Genomic DNA, 26,728 nt, shown 5'->3' with positions numbered 1-26,728 from the left:
TAAAATTTTGGTGAACTCTTTTGATAATTTTAGTTTTTTTTGGACTTTGGAAATGCAGTTATATAATTTAAATTTTTCGGGACCTTCCGAATTCTTGTAGATTTTTCCAAAATTGGCATTTTTTTTAATCGCTTTGTTTATTTTTTACCCTTTACCAAATTATCCAAATTCGGATACTTCAGGGACTAAAATTTTTCACATTTTTCGGATTCTCTAGAATCTATGTATGTACTAAGACTTTCAAGCCCAATATTGTTATTTGTGAGAGGATTTTAATTTTATTTGTCTTAATTTAAACTAAATGTATTTCAAATTCGGATTAAATTATCTTTTTAAAAATTCGTCAAATTAATAAGCCTTGCGTACTCAGTAATTTTTCTTTTAAATTTCACTAAAATCCGAGATATTTAGCTTAAAAATCTTGGGTGGGCCACTCTGTACGTATTTTGAAATTTCTGGAAAACGAACTGAGCATTAATTAACGAAATTAATACAAAATTATGACGTGACTTTAAACTTTTTTGCTATGTATTATGGTGAAATTTCACGCCCGCGAAAAATCGGACGAAAAGTAAAATTTACTGTTACTTAATTGAAAAATGTGTTCAAACAATCCGAAACCAAAATTTTATGCTAATTTATTTGCCAATCATTTGTTTGTCTGCCTTATAAAAGCATGCGAATTTCAAAATCATTCTTTGTCGCCAAATTTTGGGCCGCCTATAGAACCAGAAACTATTTTTGGAGTAAACGGATTATTGAGGCTCATTCTACCCAGAATTTCGCGCAGATTCCAATTCCGGACTTAAAATCCACGTACGGCAACAAATAACTTTGTTATGGCCGATTAAGTTTTCGAATAGTGAATTTTCGATCCGAAATTTTTAATGCTGAATTTCTTTAAAACTAAGACTGATAGAAAGAAACGATCTGCGCCATCGTTTTTCTTGCGCATTTTTCCTTTATAAGTCGCTTTCAAATATGCAAAATTCGATGGTTGATTTTTTCGCCAAAAACTGACTGACTGATCAATGAAAATTTTTGAATTTTTCGTTTTTCGACCGACACGCATAAACTATTTGACCTACTGATTTGAGATTGGCCAGTTGATAGATCTCGAGCTGCTCTTTCGATTAATGTATGTAACTCAAAGAGATTAAACATCGTTTTAGTCTCAAAAAACTTCTTTGAACATCACCCAGAACATCACCCAAAAAAAAAATTTAAAACAGTTTTTGGTCAACGTCCCGTTTATTTAGATGGAAAGATACGGTTTTTGCCAACGTTTTTCTCGCATCTTTTTAGCTAAAAATACGTTTTTAGATTTTTTGAAAATAAAAATTTTTTGAAACAAAAAGTGACTATACACCTCCATCGGTCGATTTTTCGCTTGTTTTTGGAGCAAACTTGCGTTATTAAAGCTCATTCTACGCAGAATTTCGCGTAGATTCTAAATCCGGGCTCAAAACCCACGTACAACAACAAATAACTAAGTTAGGGCCCATTAAAGTGCCGGATTGTAAATTTTCAGTTCTAAAATTTTAGTGCTCAATATCTTCGAAACTGCGACAGATAGAAAGAAACGGTCTGCGCCATCAGTTTTTTTGTGTTTATTTCCTTTCGACTCCGCCTTCAAAACCACAAATTTTGATGCTCCACTTATTTGCAAAAAAATATTTCTATTTTTTTTTATTCTTTTTTAATATTTCGTTTTTTTTGTTCGCCAATCATAAACTATCTGACCTAGTAATCTGAATTTTAGCCAGTCGATAGCTTTCAAGCTGTTCTTCGATCGATGCAAAACTCAAATTTTTTTAACGTCGTTTTAGTCCCAAAAAGGTTCTTTGAAAATTTCCTCAATTTTTTTTAAACACTTTTTAGTCAGTGTGTGGTTTATTTGTGAAGCAAACTTAAATTAATTGAGCTTGTTTAACGAAGAATTCCACGCTGAATTCAAAACTGTTCTCATTTTTTTTCGACGACAACAAATAACTGAGTTATGGGCGATTAAAAACTTGTCGTTATTAATTCCAGGGCTGTGTAAATAAACATAGTGCGCATTTACAAATTCCGTCGCGCCCATTTCTTTTGATGTTGACTGTACAACTCGACAAACCGCGCAGGGCTACCAATCCACCCGTTTTTCTAGTCCATCCTGTATATTCGCCGCGTGCCGCTGTATAAATCTCGCCGGAAACATAGACGGCGCCTGTCATCGCAATAATTGCCCCTCGTTGACCCTCTCAAGTTGAGCACGACACCTGTCTGCAAACTTCCTCCGATTCGCGTCTTCCCGCTACGCCTAACAACCAAAGTTTAGTCGATACTCCCGGCGACTGTCATTCTAACGTCAACGTCATGGAGTCGGCCAAGAGCTTGGTGGACAATCCCAACACGGCGCTCGCTTCCGAAACCGAAAGTGATGTTCAAACTCCGCAGAAAACTCCGACGAAGAGGAAGAAGAAGCGCAGGGGACATTTCGTGGTCGATTTTAACATCCCCGGGGTTCATAAGGTGATACTGTCGGAGAGCACGCAGAGGAGTCTTGGGTGTGTGGCCGGGGACACCGTCACCGAGGAGAAGCCGTGGATGAACGTGGACAAGGACTTGGTGATCGAGAGTTTCGACTCGGAGGGCTCGGAGTTGGTCGCGTTCAAAAACTGGATTATGGAGTTCCCAGGGAGCGAGATGCTGATCGGGTACATCCCGGACGAGTCGCACGACTACGACGAGTTCTACGTGTGTGTGACCGAGGAGGCGACGCACGCGGTCAACAACATCATCAGGAAGCTGAAGAAGATCCAAGACAACAGGTTGAATAACGCCATTAATAAGAAGGTGAAGACGTGGACGTCGCTGGGGTCCGAGAAAGAGGTGGAGGAGGTGATGGTGCGGTACGCGCGCCCGCTTATCGAAGTCGAGATCGAGAGCAAGTACCCCATTCTTCCCTTCAAGGTGCAGTTCCGGTTGGTACGGACCCAGGACTTGCGAGATGGGTACATGGAGCTGCGCCCCAGCGACGAAGCTTCGACGACGCTGTTCAAAAAGCGGATTGATGCCGCCGTACAGGTCACCCCCAGCGTCCTCGCCAACGAGGCGCAGACTGTTTGCACGTACCCGAAGAACTCGTACACGCAGTACGAGTACGAACTCCCGGAGATCAACGAGACCATGGGGGAGTTCGATGGGATTGACTCGTTTTGCGACATCTTGAGGGTTAATGGGTGTATTGATCTCTACTCCAACGACTACGAGAACTTGGTCATGGACAACGTGTACGGGACTAAAGTGACCATCCCGGAATTCAAAGAGTACTTCTGTTTTATCGATATGAACCTCTGCGGCGCGAAGATGATCTCCAGTTTGACGTGGCACCCCATGTGGACTGGGTGTGTGGTGGCCTCCTACGTCGACGTGGCCCCTTCACTTTACCTCACCTTACCAAAGACCAGCGATGAGATCTTCAAAGCGATTCACGACACCAATCCCGTTCTCTTCTGGAGCTTCGCCGACGACCTCAAACCGAAGCTCATCTTGGAGACGCCGCGCCCCATCTACGCGCTCTCTTGTTGCCCCCACGACCCCAACGTCATCATTGGAGGCTGCTCCAATGGTCAGATTATCCTCTGGGACATCACCCAGAGGCTCAACAACGTGGAGGAGGAAGAGATCTTGACAGTAAACCAGCAGAAGTACCGCGACTACATGTTCTCTCTCATGAACTGGATGAAGAACATCTTCGACTTGGGGTTGGTACGACCAACGGCCGTTTCGGACTTGAAGTACTCCCATCAGGGCTGTGTTAACCACATTACGTGGTTGTCGCCGTTCCATTGCGCCTCCAAGACTGGGAAGATCGAAGCGAATCCAAACAAGGGTCACTCGATGACGCTATTAACTTCTTCAGAGGATGGGAGTATTATGATCTGGGACCTCCTGAAGAAGCCCATCGTGGCTCCCGGAGGCTTCAAAGCGATCCGGAAGATGAAGCGGCTGAAGAAGAGACCTAGTGCTCTGTCGGTGATGGAGTCCCCGTTCAAGATCCTCCACCTCAACCTCAAACCCATCTATCGGATTAACTTGTTGAGTCCGATAGACAACAGAGTGTTGAGTATCTCCTCGTGCTACATGAGCTTCTTCAAGACGGTCTACGAACCAATCAACACCAAGAGCGTGAAGTTGTCCGACAGGTTACACTACAAACCCGTGCTGACTCTTGGGAACAGCGACACCCGGAAGACTTTCCACGTGGGTACCATGGAAGGCGACTACATCCAAGGAACGTGGGATGGACAAGAGTTCGACTCTGGAGAAATCGTCAACTTCGAAGACTCCGCGTGTGTTAACTTCGGGAAGTTCCACGACGGCCCCGTCGTCACCATCGAATACGCCGAAGAGATCGACACTTTCCTATCCGTTGGAGGAAAAGTCTTCGCGCTCTGGCGCGAGAGCTTCAAGAACCGCCCCATCCTCTGGAGGAAGGGCACTTCGATCTACACCCACGGCTCCTTCTTCCAGTTCGACCGCTCCATGATCAAACTCACGAGGATCGACGGAAACGACGAAGTCTGGGCTTTGTTCTATCAGAGCAAATCGCCTTTGACCACGCGTCTGATGTCCAACGGTGCCATCAACATGGCGAGTACCCACCCTCGGAAACTGAAGAACAACGTCATCGCGCTGTGCGACTACCGAGGCAGTCTGCGGATGTTTTACCGGCAGCACCTCAGCCAATCCATCGTGCGAGGGAAAGTCGACTCCATGAGCGAGTTCATCTCGCGGGAGATCGTCCGGAAGAGCTCCTTCTCGCAGTGGCAGACCTCCTGGAACCAACGCTCCAAAGAGGCGGTGGAGGTGGCCCAAACCAAAGAAGAACGCGTCGTCATCGAGGAAAAAGAACCAAAGCGCGTGGAAAAAAAGCGACTCGCTAAGGTCAGCCCCGGGTTGAGGTACCTGGAGATGGTCCAAGAGCAACAGCGCATCAACGACCAAGCGAGGATCAAAAGCATCATCTTGATGAAGAAGCAGTTGGACACGGAGGACCTCCTGAAGAAACGGGAGCCGCTCCGCAAGCTCGAAGAAGAGAACGAGGTGAAGAAGCGCAAACAGAAGAACAAACTCCGGGAGTCGGATAAGATCTTCAAAGGACAAGTCGCGATGTTGTTTCCGGACGTGGTGAAAGTAAAACCGGCGCCGCCTCCCAATCCGTACGAAGACTGTTACAGTGAGGAGATCAAGAAGATGAGCTTTGAAGAGTACCATGAGAGCGCCATCTTCGCCCAGGACTACGTGGAGGAGCACCCGTTCAGCTACGACTTCCAATGGGTGAACGTGTTGAGAGCCGGAAGGGAAAGACGGAAGAAGTTGGATGAGGGGAGTAACAAATATCGACATAGGACGCGGTACGAGGAGAGAACGAGACAGTTGGAGGCGGTGGAGGAGGAGGTGGTCCCCGAACCAGCGAAAATTATCGACGAGATCTCTTTTATTTCTAGCATGTAGAATGTTAATTTTCATTAAATTCTTTCTCTAATTACTGTCAAACCTGAAATTAAGAATCCATTTCTGCCAACGTGAAACAAATTATAAGTTCGAGCTTTAAGTTGGCAAACTTTTTAATTAAGCCGTTTGCAAACTTTCATTTCTCATAACTGTTAGCGCATTTTTCAACTGCCCGGAGTCCCGGAAATAAAACGGGCATTTCCGGGCAATTCCCTCCTTGTGAGCGCCGCTTGAAATCTTTGAAACAATAATGTATTCAGGCGATGGAGTCGTCGAATAAATTTATTCGTGAATTGACTTTGAGACCGGAAGAGTGAAGTAATAGACGCATTACATTGATGAGAGTTGTGTATGCTGAAAGCAAATGTCTTCTGGAGCGAGCTGGAGGTATCGACCTGAAATGCGATATGCTTGTTTGATGATGGCGTTTTATCTTAGGAAAGCTACTGATGCAAGAATTTTACTAGAAATTACACTTTGGGAGTTGAATTTTGTCGATGGCGGCGGCGGGCGGCCTTTGATTTCGTGATCTAAGGAGTGTATTTGGTGGATTTTTTATTAAATATGCGAGATAAAAGGGCGTTCTAACGATCTGAAGCTTTAGAAATTTTAAAAAATTACGTTTTAGTTAATTCTGTGAGAATTTTGATGCTTCCTTGTACGTACCTGTAGCTTCCTATTTAACCGATTTACAGGGTATTGAAACAAATTTTGTAATTTTTTCTTAATGCTCAAAACGAAAATTAAAATTAAAAATTAATTAAAATTTTTGAAAATTGGTAGTTTTCTTTGAAGGGAAAAAATTTTTTTTTTGTAGCTTCATTTCTAATCGATTTACATGGTGATGAAAGAAATTTTGTAATTTTTTTTGGTACTTTGAAACAAAAATCTCAAAAAAATAGTTGGCAATTATCCAAATTTTTGAAAATAGGAATCTATGAAGAAAAAACGTCTCAAGCACAAATTTTGTTCACGTGGCTTTATCACGAGATCAAAACAAATTTGTAGTTTTTTCTGTTCTCAAAACGAAAATTTGAAAAAACTTTTGCCAATGGTTTAAATTTTTAAAAATTGATACGTTAAGTCCTGAGAAGAAAAAACGAAATGTAGACAAATTTTGTTTTTGTACTTTTTTTTATAAATGGCAAATTAAGAATTTCGAAAAGCTAGTTGCTACTTGTTTAAATTTTTGAAAATTGCATTTACTCCTGAGGAGAAGAAACGTAAAATTCACAAATTGTGTTCCTATACCTTAACAAATAGAGTAACAAATTTAGGGACCGAGGAAATTAATTTTGAAATTTCTTTAAAAAGAAATTTTCATAAAAACAGTTGCAAATGGTTTAAATTTTTTAAAATTAGGTACACTTGGTACTGAGGAAGAGAAGAGTTGTGTTCACAAATTTTGTTTCTGTAGCTTCATAAATAACAAATTTACAAAGTGATTAAACAAATTTTGAATTTTTTATCGATCCTGAATGTGAAATAAAATCAAAAAATCACTTTCTAATGCTCTAAAATTTTGAAAATAGGTACATGTAGTACCGAAAGTAAGAAAAGTAATATTCTGCAATTTTGTTTCTACAGCTTCGCAAATAAGAGTTTTGCAGGGTGATAAAACAAGTTTTGAAAATTTTTTATTGATCCCGAATTTGAAAATTTCAAAAAAAATACTTGCCATTAGTCTTCATTTTCGAAAATTGGAACATGTAGTATTGATGGTAAGAGGAGTGAAATTCAGTAATTTTGTTCTTGTAGCTTCGTAAATCACGGGTTTACAAAGTGACAATACAAATTTCAAAAATTTTAAACAATCGTGACTCTAAAATTTAGAAAAAAAATATGAGTAAATGGTCTAAATTTTTGACAATTGCTATACGTAGTACTGAAGGTAAAAGTAGTGACATCCAGCAATTTTGTTCTTGTACCATCAGAAATAAAAGATTAACAAGTTAAAGCAAAACATTTTTGAAAATTTTGTATCGATCTTGAATATGAAAATTTAAAAAAAAATAATTTTCAAAATTTATAACAGTTGGTACAAGTAGTACTGTAGATAGAAGGAATGTTATCCAGCAATTTGGTTCCTGTAGCTTCATAAATAGCAGATTTATATAGTGACAAAACAAATTTTAGTTTTAGTCAATCCTGAATCTAAAAATTAAAAATAAAATACTTGCCAATGGTCTAAATTTTTGAAAATTGATACATGTAGTACTGAAAGTAAGAGGAGAAATATCCACCAGTTTTGTTCCTATAGGCCTTCAAATAACTAATTTACAGGATGATTTTGAAAATTTTGTATTGATTCTGAATTTAAAAATTTCAAAAAAAGAATCCCAATAGTTTACATTTTTGAAAATTGGAACATTAAGCATTGAAGGTAAGAGGAGTAAAATTCAACAATATTGTTCGGGTAACTTTGTACATAACAGATGTACAGAATGATAAAACCAATTTTGAAAATTTTTCACCAATCCTGAATCAGAAAATTAAAAAAAAACTGGCCAATGATTTAAATTTTTGAAAATTGTTACATGTACTGATGGTAAGAGGAGTAGCATCCAGAAAATTTGTTCTTACAGCTTTGCAATTAATAGATTTACCGGGTGTTAAAACAAATTTTGATTTTTTTTATCGACTTTTTGTTTAAAAATTTCAAAAAAATACTTGCAATTAATCTACATTTTGAAAATTGAAACATACCGCACTGAAAGTAAGAGGAGTGAAATTTAGTAATATTGCTTCTGTAGCTTCAATAATAACATGAACAAATGGTAAAGCAAAATTTGAAAGTTTTCTATCAATACAAAATCGGAAAATTTAAAAAAAAACTGACCAATGATCTAAATTTTTGAAAATTGTTAAATGTAGTACTGATAGTAAGAGGAGTAACATCCAAAAAATTGTTCTTACAGCTTTGCAATTAATAGATTTACGAGGTGATGAAACAAATTTTGATTTCTTTTAACGATCCTTAGTTTAAAAATTTCAAAAAAATACTTGCCATTAGTCTACATTTTTGAAAATTGAAACATACCGCACTGAAAGTAAGAGGAGTGAAATTTAGTAATATTGCTTCTGTAGCTTCAATAATAACAGATGAACAGATGGTAAAGCAAAATTTGAAAATTCTCTATCAATACAAAATCGGAAAATTAAAAAAAAAAACTGGCCAATGATCTAAATTTTTGAAAATTGTTATATGAAGTACTGATAGTAAGAGGAGTAACATCCAAAAAAATTGTTCTTACAGCTTTGCAATTAATAGATTTACGGGGTGTTAAAACAAATTTAGATTTTTTTTATCGACCTTTAGTTTAAAAATTTCAAAAAAATACTTGCCATTAGTCTACATTTTGGAAAATTGAAACATACCGCACTGAAAGTAAGAGGAGTGAAATTCAGTAATATTGCTTCTGTAGCTTCAATAATAACAGATATACAGACTGATGAAAACATTTTAAAAATTGTTCATCAATCCTAAATATACAAATTTCAAAATATTACTTGTCAATAGTCATTTTTCAAAATTAGTGGATGTAGTACTAAAGGTAAAAGGAGTGATATATAACAATTTTGTTAATGCAGCTTCATAAATAACAGATTTACAGAGTGATGAAACAAACTTTTAAAATTTTAATCAATCCTAAATCTGAAAATTTGAAAAAAAATACTTGTAAATGCTCTAAAATTAGAAAATTGGTACACGCAGTACTGAAAGTAAGATTAGTGGCATATAACAATTTTGTTCTTTTACCTTCATAAATAAAAGATTTTCAGAGTGAAGAAACAAATTTTGAAAACTTTGATGTTATCCTGACTACAAAAAAATACTTGCCAATGGTCTAAATTTTTGAAATTTGGTACAGGCAGTACTGAAGATAAAGGGAATGTTATTTAGCCATTTTGTTGCTATAACTTCGAAAATAACAGATTTTCAGAGTGGTAAAGCAAAATTTGAAAATTTTCTATCAATACAAAATCTGAAAATTTCAAAAAAATACTTGCCAATGGTTTAAATTCTTGAAAATTAGTGCATGTAGTACTGAAGGTAAAAGGAATATTATCCAGCAGTTTTGTTCCTGTAGCTTCGTAAATAACATATTTACTGAGCAATGAAACAAATTTAAAAAATGTAAACTGTAACTTATTAAATTTGGTATTTTTATTACAAGTTGGCATCATTGTCCACCGAATTTGACATCCACCAATTTTAAAACATTGTTGATATTTGTACAATGTTTCAACGACAAATAGACGCGTTCCATAAATATAAAGATTTAGGGCTCGACTACTTAGAATTATCTAAAGATTCCTCCACTTCAAGCACAATTCTTAAGTGTAAACTTTGATAAGTCATCGACCTCTTTTAAATACGTCCAGAACAAACATCGCCACGTCCAACACAATGAAATGTAGATCAAGAACGCCTCGCCCTGGACACGTAAATATTTTACTTCCACTCAATTAAGCTCAACTTTGCCCGGAAATATGAAGAGAACAGAAACAAACGAACGATAAAGACGAACGCAACACTTGTTTGCCTTGTTACAAAAGCAGTTTGTTTAGAATTAGTTCGCAACTGTACGCCAATGCGCCACTTTTATCTCGAACGAAATTCGAGCTTTCATTACACTAATGCTTTATCGGGAAGTTATTAATTCGATAACTAAATAAATACGCGTTTAGGCGGTAATTTCGGGCCGATCGATAACTGCAACAGAGGCGCTAAATCCGTCAAATGTGTACGAACACACGGAAAAGTCGGCTCGGTTTGAAACTTTATTAATAAATTACACGTTTTGCGGCCCGAGCTTTAAAATGTCAAACCTGAAAGAAACGGGGCTAAATTAAGAAAATCACTATTTGGGTGTATCTGAAATTCGCGTGGCGGAAATCCGCTTTCATATTCCAAGATACCTGGCATCGACTTTTTTCTCATTTAAAATATTCATGCCATCAACTCCACAATCCGCATTGAGCATGCATGAGAAACTACATAAAGAAATTCGCTTTTTTTTTGTTTCGGGAACTTGAATTAAATTAAATATGTTAGTTGGAAAGCGAGTCATAGTCGAGGAAGCATCAACAAATTCTTTTAGAGAAAAGAGGATTGTGGTGAAGGCTGATAAGAATTATCAGAACCGCAGGAAAAACGAGCTGGATTTGGAGAGATTCTGTATTATTTGAGTTAAAGGATTTCGCTCGAACGGGAGATTTTATAGAATTTTTTGTCTTAACGAGGAGAATGCCAGCGGAGGATTTTATTAAGAGAATGAGATCATCGAACTTCATTAGATTTTATGAATTATTTTAGAGTTGTAACAGATTTTTCGGGGCCCGTTTTTCTTAGTACGGCCCTGTAATGCCAATGACAACGTCATTGTAAAGTCAAAATGTAGACATTTTCAAGATTTTACTTTTTGAGCTCAAATTTTTTTAATCCGGTCCTGGATTTTGAGTAAAATTTCGGAAAACATACTTTTCAAACAAACGTCGTTTCAATTCAAATAAAAGAAAAATAAAATAACTTTAAATTTATTGGTTTTGCTAGAACCTAGCTTTAAAATTTTACGCTTCTCGGGCCCAATAATTTCGAATCCAGTCCTGGGATCTCAAATTTTATTTCATGGCACCTCATGTAAAAATTAGTACGAATTTTAAAATGACCGGTATCATTTTATAACCAAAATTTATTATTACGGTCCTGCAATTTTAACAACGCTACTATAAAGTGAAAATTCTGAAGTAATTTTGTAACTTGGCGACAATTTAAAAAAAGATTTTCGAAAAAGTAGTCAAAAAATTATTCAAAGGCGTTATTGAAGGCCAAAATTTAGTAGTACTGTTCTGCAATTTTTGAGTCAAACTATTTTTATTTATTTTTAACCACTTAAAACGGACGCCGTTTTTTTTAGTACAGACCTGCAATGTCAACAGCAACGTCACTGTAAACCCAAAGTTATATTTAGATTTTTTACATAACATCACGTAATTTCCAAAATTTTTTTTGGGGTCCATAATTTTCTAATCCGGTCCTGAAATTTCAATGCCAATTCTACGGCTTTGAAGTTACGATTTCGAGCTATTCTTTAATATTCTACAAATTTATTATTTTTGCTATGACTCTCTGTGCCTAGGGCTCAAAACTGTGTAATCCTGTCCTGAATTTTGAGAAAATTTTGACAAACTAAAGAGTGGAATTTATTTCTATCTGGTTTTAAAAAAATGGCGTCAGATCAACTTCAAAATAAAAGAAAAGTAAAAAAACAATTTTGAATTTTTACTTTTTCTGATTCTTAGTTTTCAAACTTTACTTTTTACGTGAACTACAATTTGGGCTCAATAATTTCGAATCCAGTCCTGGGATCTCAAGTCGGCTAAGTTTGCGGTTTTATGACACGTTTTGGAAAAATCTGTACAAATTTTAAAACGATCGACAAACGTTAATTTAGACCGGAATTTGTTAATACGGCCCTGCAATTTTAATAATCATTTTTTATATAAGTAAAGCGTGAAGTTCAACGATTTTTAACTTGTGACAACTCAAAATCAAATTTTGGAAAAAAGTAAACATTTTTAAATGATCCACCGGCTTTATTTCAAGCCAAAATTACAAATACGGTCCTGCAAACACTATTAAAAAGACAACTTTGCACCTTTGTTTATTTTTTGATCCAATTTTTAGCCCAGAATGTGTATCAAAAGAAATACCGGAAATTTCAGTGTTTTTGTTTTGGCGTCCAAAATCACATTTTGAAAAATCAGTATAACTATATACTAATTGTTTTTCTAGCTGGCTGTGATATTTCGTGTGAGGTCATGACCGTTTTAATAACAAAACGAGAATGGCTGGAGACTTAGAGAAAGTTATGTATTTCCCAGTGATTTTTAAATTTTGGGTTTGGGCTCGATATTTTCTAATCCAGTCCTGACATTTCAATGACACTTACATGTTTTTGAAGCTAAGATCTCAAAATTTACTTACACTTCTTATTCAACTATTAACATTTGTTTCGTTTTTAGTGGCAACAAATTAAAAACGTATTTTACAAAAACTCGTTAAAATTTCGATTTATAGTTTTTCGGACCAGTACGGTTCTGTAATTTTAATGACAGTTACAACACAACTTCATAGTATTTTTGTCAGGTTTTTAATTTTTTTCACAATTTAATTTAGTCTAAAGTCGCATTACAAAAAGACGTCTATAGACTAGGATTTTTTTTTAATTTTAGTGTGATGCCAGGACCGTATTAGAAATAATTTTAGTTGCTTTAGAAAACGAGTATAGAACACTAAAATTTAATTGTTTCAAATGCTTCCTAGGATGGAAATCTTAAAATATTTCTGGCTTCACATTCCGGTCGCAATTTTTTCTATAATACAGTCCTGAGTTTCATTGACTGTTGGCGGTTTTGAAGTAAAGGTTTTATACCGTCTCTCCAATTTTGGTAACTCAAGGTATCATTTCGAAAAAACAAAATAAAAATTGAAATAAATTTGAGATTAGTAATTTTTGGTCAAAATACACTAATACGATCCTGTAATTTTAGTGATAGTTGTAACATTATATCTTTATTCAGTTTTAATTTTATTTTCATTTTTAGCCAACATTGAGAACCAAAAAAAAATCTCATTTTGAAATCTCAATTTTGATTGTAATTAAAATAAAAACAATAATTTGAAATTTGATTTTTGGCGCTATAATAAAAATAAAATCCCTAAAGACGAGAAAAAGAGTTTTTGGATGGCTTAAACTCCACTCTGTAAACATACATTATACAAGGTGTTTATAAATGTTTCTAACATCAACAGTGGCTCTGGAGTTTCTGTCAAGGACTATTTTGCCGCTTTGTTTACATAGTGAATATAACATCTTGAATTTTTTTTATATTATGACTTCATCAACAACGTTTCAGTTACGGTTGTGTCCAAGTTTATGATTTTCAGGATTTTATCCACAACTTGAAGAGTTTTTTTTCAAAACTTACATTTTACCATGATTGAGGTTAACTACAAGGTGTTTATAAATGTTTCTAGCATCAAGGGTGGGTATGAAATGTCAAAGAAATTTGCCGCTCATTACAAATGTGGGTTTCGATTTTTCAACTGACATTTGCAGCTAACCTCAAACATGGAGCAAAGTAAGTTTTGAGAAATAAACTGTTCTAGTTGTGGTTTGAAACCTGAAAAACAAAAAATTGGACACAAAACTGTAACTGAAACGTCATTGACGTAAATAACATTATAAATAATGTTCAAGATAGTCATATTCACTATGAAAATAAAGCGGCAAAATAGTGTACGACAGGAATTCCAGAGCCTCTCTTGATGCTAGAAACATTTATAAACACCTTGTACAAATAAATGTCTGTTAAAAAATCTAAACCCACATTTGTAATGAGCGGCAAATTGCTTTGACACGATGCTAGAAAAATTTATAAACACCTTGTATGTACAATGTGTCTATAAACCATTGTACCATCAAGGCGGCTGTGCCCGAATGAATTGCCTATTATGATAATGGAAAATTCATCCGTTCACAGCCACCCTGATGGGACCATAACTCAAAATTTTCATAAAACCCGCCCCATATTTATTAGCTTCTTTTTCCTTATCCGTCCAACAAATGTTGCCTTAAAGTCTGACAATTTGTCGATAAAGAAGTCTGCTTCAAAGTAATAAAACAAGTAATAAAAATAAAACGTTACTTTCAACCACCGAGACGAGTTTTTTTATCTCGTCCGCTTTACGCGCACATTTCTACCACTGAAAACGGTAATTATATCACTGGAGAAAAAAATCAGATTTAATAGATTTCAATCAACCGCTACCGATCCCAATTATAATTTATTGGGGCGAAAATCAATGAAAATTTAGCTTCTGCGAGATGGCTCAATTACTCCCGATAAACACATTTTAAATGAATATAGAGGGCTTGGAAATAAATTAAAACGTTGACGTCCATTTTGAAAGCTTGAAATTGCGACTTGGATGGTTTAATTCACATTCTGTGCTGAATTTCGCCGGAGTTTTGCCTGATTTCAGCGGTGTTTGAGCCAGAATTGTACAAAGTAAAAAACTAGAATTTTTTTTCAAAACGTCAGGACCGGCTTGAAAAATATAGAGCCCTAGACACTTAAATTTAAACTCTTAAACACTTAACTTTCGCTAATTCTCTAGACTAGTTTGATTATCAAAACGGATATGACGTCACACTACACCAGCCACCTACAAAAATATAGTAGTAATTTTGTTTTTTTTTTTAATAGAAGTTTTCCATGATTTCTTGTTTTTATTTTGGACCAAAAATGGAGAAAAACAATATTACAATGGTACAGGTCAGTATTATAAAATTTTGGTTTTTTAAAATGTTACCTTAAGCTGTCATAAGTAATGACAAAAAATGTAAAAAAATATTAAAAAAAAAATTTTTTAAAGCCACTAGAATTATTTTTGATACGGTCCTGGCGTTACTCTAAAATTAAAAAAAACCTAAATTTTCAGTTCCCAAATGATGACGAAAAATGACCGTTTTCTGACCGCTTTAATTTTTGTCCGCTAGAGTGGCGCCATCTATCTTAAATTTTTTAAATTACATCATGATGCCGATATTACCCCTAATTTTATAATTATTTAGGTAAAATCATATAAAGATGAAAGTTTCATAAATATTTACAATTATTCAGTTGTTATAAATCATTAGATCAATAAATCATAAATAAAAATTAATCAATTTGTAAATTTATTGATGTTGCCAAAAAAATCTTGTGCGTTTTATGGCCTGCTCTCGTCTTGTTTCTGCCCTCGGTTTTGGTCTCGCCCATTAAAATAAGGCTCGGCCAAAAAAGAAACACTTTTTGGCCTTGATACACAAATAACTATCGTACTTCATGGGTGTCTTTTCAAATTGCGACTTTGGACAAAATTCAGTTAAAAAAACCTAAAAAAAAGACACAAAAATACTCTGAAATTGTGACGTAACTGCTAATAAAATTACAGGACTGTACTGATCCAAAATGTAGATATAAATAGAAATTATAAGTAATTTTTTGCAAAATACGCTTTTTAATTGTTGTAACTAAAAAAGAAAGTAAATCTTGAGACCGTAGCTTCAAAAGCGTAAAAGTCATTAAAATGTCAGGACCGTATAAAAAAATTTCGGGCCCAAAAACCATGTCTAGCAAATTTTTGAAATTGCGGCAAAAACTTTCCAGAAATCTCCACTTTTGCGATTGAAATGGTCATGACGTCACACTAAATACAGGGTGATTTTTAAAAAACGGCAGGCGGTGTAGAATTTTTATTAATGAACCGATTTCAAAAATTTAAAAAACAAATTAAATGGTTTTCAATTTACTATAAACTGATGATTTTAGAATTTTTCTAATTGTCTTCGTATCTTTTGGGCGATTTTTTAAAAAATCACCCTGTATATCATAGCCACCTAGAAAAAAATATAGTAGTTGTGCCAATTTTTCAAAATATGATTTTAGGCGCCGAAACAAAAACTAAACAAAGTTATAATGTTGGTTTTCCAATGATGTTTGCAGAACCGTATTTGTAAATTTTGGCGTAAAATAACGCCGTTGAATCATTTCAAATTTTTACTTTTTTCCAAAATTTTTCCTAGAGTCGCCGCAGGTTAAAATATCGTTGAAATTCTCGCTTTAATGATATAATTAACGATTACTAAAATTGCAGGACCGTATTAAAAAATTCTGGTCTAAAATAAAGTCAGTAGATTGTTTCAAAATTTGTGCTGAATTTTCCAAAATGTGTCATAAAATCTCAAAACGAGCCGACTTGAAATCCCAAGGCTGGATTCGCAATTATTAAGCCTGAATTTAAAATTATACGTAAAAAGTAAAGTTTGGAAACTAAGATTAATAATAAAACATCAAAATTCAAAATTACTTTTATTTTTTTCTATTTTGAGGTTGGTCTGACGTCATTTTGGAAAGCCCCACGCAACTATTTACAATGCAAAATTAAATTTTCACTGTACCTCAAAATACAGGACAGGATTATAAGTTTTTGAGCTCAAAAATAAAAAAATCTGTAAAAAAATTAATGATCGCTTTTAAATAATAGTTTTGAAACCGTGAAAATTTTATTATTGAAATTTCAGGGCCGGATTAAAAAAATTGAGCCGAAAATTTAAAATCAATTTCAATTTTTTTCGTGTTTTTTTTTAAATCCTTTTTGAGCAGTTGCAAAGATACAAAAATATTTGAATATTTCAGTACCGTAATAAAAATTTTTGATCCAAAATGACTCCTGGATAGTTTCAAGATGTGTACCAATTTTTCGAAAATCCAGGACCGGACTTCAAATTAATGAGATTATTATGAAGTAAAGTTCAAAAAAGTGTCAGTGACGACTTGAGTTAATAACAGACTCGCGTTTGCTTGACAACACCCCTTTCAACCCAGTAAAACGTTTTCCAACCCTCCAACCCCAAAATTTCTAAACACATCTCCCATCAAATTACCTCATTCCCCCACTTTAGCAAGCTCAAAATTGCAATCTCCCTATTAAAACTTCTCCTACTGTTGTAATTTGCATGTTGGCTCTCATTCAGCAGAATTAGACGAAAATTCAGTTTGATTTCCGAGCGTCTCCTCTGGTATTTTAATTAAAAAAAGCCGAATATTTTAAACCCAATTTATTTGCCGCCGAAACAGCAATCAAGACGTTTTTTAACGAAATTAAGTTAAAACTTCAATTAATTGTGTCGAGTTTGGATTCGACTTTCGCGCAAAAAATTCCAATTAAAACGGAAACGACGAGAAATTGGAAATTCGGATTTTAATATTCGGCGATAAGAGAGATATTCGTCGCGCTGTCATCTTAACTGAGGAGCCAATATCGGCATACTTCTGATGGGTTTATGAGATTTTTATCCCAAGACGGAAATAGTTTTTCTAATTTTACTTATATACAGGTGTCCCGAAAGTCAAACTGCCACTTTCATCTCCATTTCCCCGTTTATTTACGCCCCCAACACTTCCATAACCCAAACTACGTTTCCCAGGATCGACCCATCGGGACTCTCTAACTTATATACACTTTTATGGGCCACCTGTGTGTTATCACCTCGCCCGACTTCCTCCACTTTTCGAGCAGCTCGTGCAAATTTTCCGAATAAAAAACTTTTCCGACTTACCACTTCGGATTCTTCCATTGTCGTGTTTGATCTCGACGCAGCACAAAAATAACTCACAAATATTTGCAGAGGAATCGCGAGTTACGAGTGCGAGCGGAAAGTGCGCTTTGGCGGAAAGCTCGACGCACACTACAGGTTGGATGTGGGAGCTTTGAAACGAGAGGATGTGGTAGAGAGAGAGGAACGTCTCTTGCGCTGTTTTCGCGAGGGAAGTTTTATTAATTTTTCGATGTTTTTGCGGGGAAGGGGGGTGGGGATGTAAGGAATATTGGGGTAGAAAAATACGGAAGTTTGGATTGTTAGTTTTTTGGTCGTTTCAATCATATTTTGTTAAATCTGTTTATGTTTACATAATAATATCATAAATCTGAACTTTTCAAGGAAAAATTTGAAATTTTATCGTTTGCAAGTTACAAATTTTGGTCGCTTTAAAAAATTTGTATTTTTGTTAATTCTGTGAATATTTGTACAATTCCTCGTCTCAGTCTTAAGGCAGATGAAATCTGCGAGACAAAGGACAAATTTCGTGATTCTAAAGGTTTAGAGGCAGATTTAGAATTTTATTTAAGAAATGATAAATTTTTGCATCCACCAATTTCGGTTGTTTTAAAAAATTCGTATTTTTGTTAATTTTGTAGATATTTGTTCAATTCCTAATTTCTGACTTAAGACAGATGAAATCTATGAGACCATAGACAGATTTCGTGATTCTAAAAGTCTAGAACCAGATTTATAATTTTTATTTGGAAATCATAGATTTTCGCATCCACCATTTTTGGTCGATTTAAAAATTTGTATTTTTGTTAATTCTGTGGATATTTGTTCAATTCCTCTTTTCCGTATTAAAACAGATAAAATCTACAAGACAACAGACAAATTTCGTGATTCTAAAGGTTTAGATGCAGATTTAGAATTTTCATTTGGAGACGATAGATTTTTGCACCCACTAATTTAGGTCGTTTTCAAAAATTCGCATTTTTGTTAATTCTGTAGATACATGTAAAATTCCTCGTTTCTGTCTTAAGACAGATGAAATCTAAGAGACAGTAAACAGATTTCGTGATTCAAGAAGTTTAGAGCCAGATTTATAATTTTTATTTGGAAATGATAAATTTCGCATCCACCAATTTTGGTCGATTTCAAAAATTCGTATTTTTGTTAATTCTGTGGATAATTGTCCAATTACTCATTTCTGTCTTAAGAGAGATAAAGTCTACGAGACCATAGACAGATTTCGTGATTCTAAACGTTTAGAGTCAGATTTAGAATTTTAACTTAGAAATGATAGATTTTTGCATTTACCAATTTTGGTTGTCTTCAAAAATTCGTATTTCAATTAATTCTGTGCATATTTGTACAATTCCTCGTATCAGTCTTAAAGCAGATGAAATCTGCCAAACAAAGGACAGATTTCGTGATTCTAAAGGTTTAGAGCCAGATTTAGAATTTTTATTTGGATATAATAAATTTTCGCATCCACCAATTTTGGTCGATTTTAGAAATTTGTATTTTTGTTAATTCTGTGAATTTTTGTACAATTCCTTTTTTCTGTATTGAAACCGATGAAATATACAAGACAACAGACAAATTTCGTGATTTGAGCGGTTTAAAGGCAGATTTAAAATTTTTATTTGGAAACGATAGATTTTTGCATCCACCAATTTAGGTCGTTTTCAAAAATTCGAATTTTTGTTAATTCTGTAGATATTTGTCCAATTCCTCGTTTCTGTTTTAAGACCGATGAAATCTACGAGAAAAAAGAATAGATTTTGTGATTCCAAAAGTTTAGAGTCAGATTTAGAATTTTAATTTAGAAATGATTTTTGCATGTACCAAATTTGGTTGTCTTCAAAAATTCGTATGTCTGTTAATTTCTACAATTAATTGTTTCTATATTAAAATAGATCAATTCAACGGGACTGGACTAAATTTTATTATTTTATAGTTTCAAATCTGAATTTAAAATTTTAATTTGAAAATAATAGTTTTGCATCCACCAATTTTGGTGGTTTTCAAAAATTCGTATTTCTGTTTATTTTGTGAATATTTGTACTATTCCTTGTCCCTATATTAAAATAGATTAATTTTACGAAACAATAGACAAAATATTATTATTCTAAAGATTTAGAGCCAGATTTATAATTTTTATTTGGAAATGGCAGATTTTCGCATCCAGCAATTTTTGTTGTTTTCAAAAATTCATATTTTAGTTAATTCTGTATATATTTGTACAATTCCTTGTTTCTGTATTAAGACAAATAAAATCTACAAGACAACAGACAACTTTCGTGATTCTAAAGATTTAGAGCCGGAGTTAGAATTTTAATTTGGAAATGATAGATTTTTGCATCCACCAATCTTGGGCGTTTTAAAAATTCGTATTTCGGTTAATTGTGTGGATAATAGTACAAATTCTCGTTTCTATCTTTAGTCAGATTAAATCTACGAGACAACAAACAGATTACGTGATTCTAAAGGTTAAGAGGCAGATTTAGAATTTTTATTTGGAAATAATAAATTTTCGCATCCACCAATTTTGGTCGATTTTAAAAATTTGTATTTTTGTAAATTCTGTGAATATTTGTATCTTGGGCGTTTTAAAAATTCGTATTTTGGTTAATTGTTTGGGTAATAGAACAAATCCTCGTTTCTGTCTTTAGTCAGATGAAATCTACGAGAGAATAAACAGATTTCGTGATTCTAAAAGTTAGAACCGGATTTATAATTTTTTTAAGAAGTAATAAATTTTTGCATCTACCAATTTTGGTCCTATTCAAAAATTCGTATTTTTGTTAATTCTGTGAATATTTGTCCAATTCCTCGCTTCTGTCTTAAGAGAGATAAAGTCTACGAGACCATAGGCATATTTCGTGATTCTAAATGTTTACAGTCAGATTTAGAATTTTAGTTTAGAAATGATAGATTTTTGCATTTATCAATTTTGGTCGTTTTAAAAAATTCGTATTTCAGTTAATTCTGTGGATATTTCTCCAATTCCTCGTTTCTGTCTTAAGACAGATGAAATCTACGAGACCATAGACAGATTTCGTGATTCTGAAAGTCTAGAAACAGATTTAGCATATTTATTTGGAAACGATAGATTTTTGCATCCACCAAGTTTAGTCGTTTTCAAAAATTCGTATTTTAGTTTTTTCGGGGGATATTTGTACAATTCCTCGGTTCTGTCTTAAAGCAGATGAAATCTACGAGACCACAAACAGATTTCGCGATTCTAAGATCTAGAGCCAGATTTAGAATTTTAATTACAAAATGGTAAATTTTTGCATCCACCAATTTTCGTCGTTTTCAAAAATTCGTATTTTTATTAACTCTGTGGATATTTGTACAAATCCTGGTTTCTATATTAAGACAAATAAAATATACAAGCGAACAGACAAATTTCGTGATTATAAAGGTTTAGAGGCAGATTTAGAATTTTTATTTGGTAACGATAGATTTTTGCTTTCAGCAATTTTGATCGTTTTCAACAATTCGAATTTTAGTCAATTTTGTAAGTATTTATACAATTCATTGTTTTAGTCTTAAAACGGGTGAAATCTACAATACAACAGAAAAATTTCGTGATTCTAGATGTTTAGAGGCAGGTTGAGAATTTTTTAAATAAACAATGATAGATTTTTGCATCCATCAATTTTGGTTGTTTTCAAAAATTCGTATTCTTTTTAATTCAGTGATTATTTGTCCAATCTCTCGTTTCTGTCTTAACACAGATGAAATCTACGAGACAAAGGACAAATTTCGTGATTCTAAAGGTTTAGAGCCGGATTTAGAATTTTATTTAAGAAATGATAAATTTTTGCATCCACCAATTTCGGTTGTTTTAAAAAATTCATATTTTTGTTAATTTTGTAGACATTTGTTCAATTCCTAATTTCTGACTTAAGACAGATAAAATCTACGAGACTATAGACAGATTTCGTGATTCTAAAAGTCTAGAGCCAGATTTATAATTTTTATCTGGAAATCATAGATTTTCGCATCCACCAATTTTGGTCGATTTAAAAATTTGTATTTTTGTTAATTCTGTGGATATTTGTTCAATTTCTCTTTTCTGTATTAAAACAGATAAAATCTACAAAACAACAGACAAATTTTGTGATTCTAAAGGTTTAGATGCCGATTTAGAATTTTCATTTGGAGACGATAGATTTTTGCACCCACTAATTTAGGTCGTTTTCAAAAATTCGAATTTTTGTTAATTCTGTAGATATTTGTCCAATTCCTCGTTTCTGCCTTAAGGTAGATGAAATGTACGAAACAATAAACAGATTTCGTGATTCTAAAAGTTTAGAGCCAGATTTATAATTTTTATTTGGAAAGGATAGGTTTTTGCATCCACCAATTTTGATCGATTTCAAAAATTTGTATTTTTGTTAATTCTATGAATATTTGTACAGTACCTCTTTTCTGTATTGAAACCGATGAAATCTACAAGACAATAGACAAATTTCGTGATTTGAACGGTTTAAAGGCAGATTTAGAATTTTTATTTGGAAACGATAGATTTTTGCATCCACCAATTTTGGTCGTTTTCAAAAATTAGAATTTTAGTTAAATCTATGGATATTTGTACAATTCCTTGTCTCAGTCTTAAGACAGGAGAAATCTACGAGTCAAATAACAGATTTTGTGATTCAAATGATTTAAAGTTAGATTTTGAGTTTTTATTTGAAAATGATATATTTTCGCATCAACCATTTTTAGTAGTTTCCAAAAATTTGTATTTTTGTTAATTTCGTAGATAATTGTACAATCCCTTGTTTCTGAATTAAAACAGGTAAAAACCACGAGTTAATAGACGGATTTCCTGATTCGAACAATGTAGAGTCAGATTTAGAATTTTAATTTAGGAGTGATAGATTTTTGTATGTACCAACATTGGTCGTCTTAAAAAATTCTTATTTCTGTTAATTCTGTAGATGACAATTCCTCGATTTTGTCTTGACAGATCAAATCTACGGGACTTTTGTTGTTGTTCCGTCTTTTGACAGATTTCGTGATTCTAAAGGTTTAGAGCCAGATTTAGAATATTCTTAAGTTAGAGGTGATAGATTTTTGCATTCGCCAATTTTGGTCGTTTTCAAAAGTATGTATTTTTGTTAATTCTGTGGATATTTGTACAATTCTCCGTTTCGGTCCTAAGACATGAAATCTACGAGAAAATAAACAAATTTTATAATTCTAAAGGTTTAGAGCCAGATTTAAAATTTTTATAATGTTCTTGATAGAAATTGAAGAACTTTTGTTAAGCACATACATAAATCCGGAGATCAGTTTTGCTAACGTGAGAAATAAAATCATTCAAGACATAAAACGCCCTATTACTTCAAATAAATGTGACTTTGAGATCCTCCATATCCACAAGAACGCCGCAGACATAACGCACGACCTCTTGACACTCCGAATTAGTCTCGTATTTTTTATTAAAAAAAGTGGTCAGATCGGGTTGATTCCCCTATCGGTACAAAGAAAATGAAATATTTGAGCAAATTTCTCAATACAACTTTTATAGAGTGACAATTAAGACGAACCAAAAAGTTTCAAAATTCAATAAAAAAAAATTGTATTTTTGGTTGTGTCGACGCTAAAAAGCTGTACTTTACCGAGATTACTACTTTTAAGCTATTTAGTCACTGTACTAAATTACAAGAAACAAAAGACGCGGATTTTAGAAATTTTTATTTTTAGGAGGAACCAAAAAGTTTCAAAATTTAATAGAAAAAATTATAGGTTTGGTTATGTTGGCGCTAACGAGCTGAAATTTATAAAGATTACTACTTTTAACTCAGTTAGTAACTGTTCCAAATTTCAAGATTCTAAAGCAAAAGACGCAGATTTTAGAAATTTTTATTTTTACGACGAACCAAAAAGTTTCAATATTCAGTAAAAAATTTTTCCACTTGGTCAAAAATGCAACTTCCTGGAGCATCTCTACGATGTCTCAACAACTCGTCGGAGTACGAAAATTGTGAGGACATCATTAAATTACCCGGAAAACTTTGCCTAAGCGCGGCTGAAGGGAATTAATCAATCTTGATCATGAGAACCACTCAGCTCGTTGTAATCTATTGATGTTGTTTCATTATATCTGTTCAAAAATTTATAAAAGAGAAAAACACTTTTCTGAACGTGCTGACAATGAATTTTTTTATTAAATGCACCCCCGTTACAGTTTCTGTCAGATTTCCAAAGAGTGATTCACCGGAATTTGCCCGGAAGTCATTACGTTTTGCCATGAGACTGAAACCTGCAAGCTGGAGAAATCCGTGGCTGGAGCACATCGGACGCGAATATTTCACCAGTCATTTACCGTGAAAAAGCTCCAAGGACAATATTGAGTTCCTCGGAAAATTCCGGTGAAATTTCTCACAAATCATTGAAATTAGAAACTTTCGACACAGAGAAAGGTGTGAATTCCGACCATTTTGAACCGGGGAAATTCAACTCTGTTTGCCGCTTTTCGATACTTGTCCTGATTTCAGAGATACGACACCCCGGAGTTTGCCCGGAAATTATGATTTTTTCACGTTTCTGGAGTTTTGTTGCGAATACGAGTCTCTGAGAAAGTCGTGATTGCGCAGCAGATTACTCGGACGCAGTTATTTCGTAAACTGCGATCGTAAAAACCTCTAAACACATTATTGAATTCCCCGGAAATTGTGCGTGCGATGGGACCAAAACGATCAGTGATTTTATGTTTGGCGCGATTTTTCATTAAGAAAACGTGTTTGGACTCTTTTTGGAAGACTGAATCTAAATGTGTGCAACCAAAACAGATAAATTCCTTTCCTGAGTTTCCCCGGAAATCATAATTTTGAAAATTCGACCTTGGAAGACAGTCGCAGACATTGTTAGTTTCAAAGAAATACTAAATTTCTAACCGTAAAATTTCAATTTTATCTCAAAACAGCGAAATTCCTGAAGTTGAAAGTGATTTTTCTCAAAATCCGAAATATCTGGATTTGGGGAAATTTCAAATTCTTAGAATAAAAGTTCGTGGAAATGTGCACCCGTTTGCTACATCACCATATGTGTTCTATTCCCGGAGTTACGTCCTCCGGAATTTGCCCGGAAATTATTTTTTTTTTAATACTTACGATTGATTTGTTTTTGCCCAGCTAAAATATCTAAAAACTATATAATTCAACAATTTTCCAACTCCGGGGTCTGTGTCACGATATTTGTCTCAATTTTGGAAACAGACACTGCGGAGTTTACCCGGAATTAGTTTCAATCAAAATAGTGAATCGAAATTCAAAATCTCAAATTTTATTCAAATAATTTTGAAAAAAAAAATATTTTTTTGTTTATAGAAATAGGGCGTCCTGTGTTTGCTCAAAAATTACAATTTTCTACATTTTTCACTCAGTTTGGTAGTATGGATCATAATGTATCGAAAAGTACAATTAATTTCGCTGACTTGAAATTAAAAAAAATATATTGTTCACAAACGAGAAATTGCATAAAATTTAATTCCTGAAAAAAAAAACAAAATTTACTTCATTTTTAATTTGTGGCCACCACATTCTTTGAACTATAAACAAAAATTGCAGATTTTTTTTTTAAGATGAACCAAAAATTTTCAAAATTTTTATGTCTATAAGTCCAGTAATTTTGATTATTTGAGAATGAGAATCGAGGAATTTTTGGCCTTTGATCCTCTGATTAGCCCTGCCAAATTGCAAGTTTTAAGAACAGAATCATAAAAAATCGAAAATTTATTTTTTCGGAAAATCAAAATTTTTATTTTTTTTTTTTTAAAAACACATTACTTGTAATTTTAACGGTTTAAGAATAAAATTTTCGAGCAATACTCAAATTGGATTGCTGCTTAGCTTTGGCAGATTTAAATTTTGAAGACTAGTTGCATACATTTTTGACATTTTTGTATTTCGAAAAAACAACACTTTCCAATTTTTTTACAAAAATGCTAAAATTTAAATTTAAAACCAGTGAAAAGAAAAATTTTAGGTAAATGGGCAATAAAAACCCGTTAAAAATATCTATAAAACTGTATAACTCTCATTGGTGCAGGGCTGGACTAGACGCAAATGCGCCCGAAATCCAAATCGTAAATCCATTAGTCAGAAATTCGACCTTATTAATTCTGCCTTATTGAGCCTCCTAAGATGATTCCAAACTAATGTGAAGTTGAGTAAAACTCTCAGAGCCGCATTTTGGAAAAACCAAAAATAATACTATTTTTTTCAAAATTTGAATTATGGAAGGGCAGAAAACCAAGAGAAGAATTTTAAAAATCGTAGAAATATTATAAATCACTGGGTTTAACGATATTGAGCACTGAAACGGACTGCATTAGAAAATATTGGATCTGAAATGTAGACCGTGTTTTATTTTTATTAATTTTTGTGAAAAATTTCTTTAAATAGCTCAAATCTTAACTATTTTCGAAGGAATTTTTACTTTTTCGAAACTTTCTAGGCATTCTAAGTTTATTCGAAAAGTTTATCAGGTAATACTTAAAATCAGGATCGTCTGCAAAAAATTCAAATTTCTCAAAATTCAGATTTGAAAGAAATTTTCTTTTTAAGATGAACCATAAATTTTCAAAATTTTTATGTCTATAAGTCCAGTAATTTTGATGATTTGAGAATGAAACTCGAGGCATTTTGGCCTTTGATACTCTGATTAGTCCTGCCAAATTGCCAAAGAACAGAATCAAAAAATCGAAAATTTATTTTTTCGGAAAATCAAAATTTCTTTTTCAAAAAAACACATTACTGGTAATTTTAACGATTTGAGAATAAAATTCTCGAGCAATACTCAATTTGGATTGTCATCATTTGTCAGATTTAAATTTTGAAGACCAGTTGCATGAATTTTTGACAATTTTGTATTTTGAAAAACCAACAGTTTCTCATTTTTTTACAAAAATTTATTTTTTGTGAAAAATTTCTTTTAATAGTCCAAATTTTGACTATTTTGGAAGGAACTTTTACTTTTCTGAGACTTACTAGGCCTTCTAAGTTTATTCGAAACGTTTATCAGGTCACACTTAAAACCAGGACCGT

At 33.7% G+C, this 26,728-nt stretch overlaps 2 protein-coding genes across 2 annotated transcripts in view; one reads left to right on the top strand and one right to left on the bottom strand.

Annotated features, from left to right (window-relative positions):
- LOC148176611 (uncharacterized) overlaps positions 1 to 17,802 on the bottom strand; it is a 72,895-nt gene extending 55,093 nt beyond the window's left edge. The window contains exon 1 of the mRNA XM_088033737.1: positions 17,676 to 17,802. Coding sequence (XP_087889863.1) covers positions 17,676 to 17,693 — 18 coding nt within the window. The 5' untranslated portion in view covers positions 17,694 to 17,802. The remainder of the gene's footprint in view (positions 1 to 17,675) is intronic.
- On the top strand, positions 1,823 to 5,559 carry mmm (missing minor mitochondria). Its single transcript, XM_088033931.1, has one exon. It carries the CDS (start codon positions 2,359 to 2,361, stop codon positions 5,500 to 5,502), a length of 3,144 nt encoding a protein of 1,047 aa, XP_087890057.1. The 5' UTR covers positions 1,823 to 2,358; the 3' UTR covers positions 5,503 to 5,559.
- Positions 17,803 to 26,728: the final 8,926 nt, after the last annotated feature.

This window comes from Gnatocerus cornutus, chromosome 4 (genome assembly GCF_029298725.1).
Source record: "Gnatocerus cornutus isolate USDA-ARS CGAHR chromosome 4, icGnaCorn1.1, whole genome shotgun sequence".
In the NCBI taxonomy this organism is placed as follows: domain Eukaryota; kingdom Metazoa; phylum Arthropoda; class Insecta; order Coleoptera; family Tenebrionidae; genus Gnatocerus; species Gnatocerus cornutus.
Note: the sequence above shows the minus strand (reverse complement) of the source record. Positions and strands in the feature narration are given on the sequence as shown.

Coding starts and splice junctions, on each gene's coding strand:
- mmm (XM_088033931.1), top strand. CDS start 2,359: ATGGAGTCGGCCAAGAGCTTGGTGGACAATCCCAACACGGCGCTCGCT.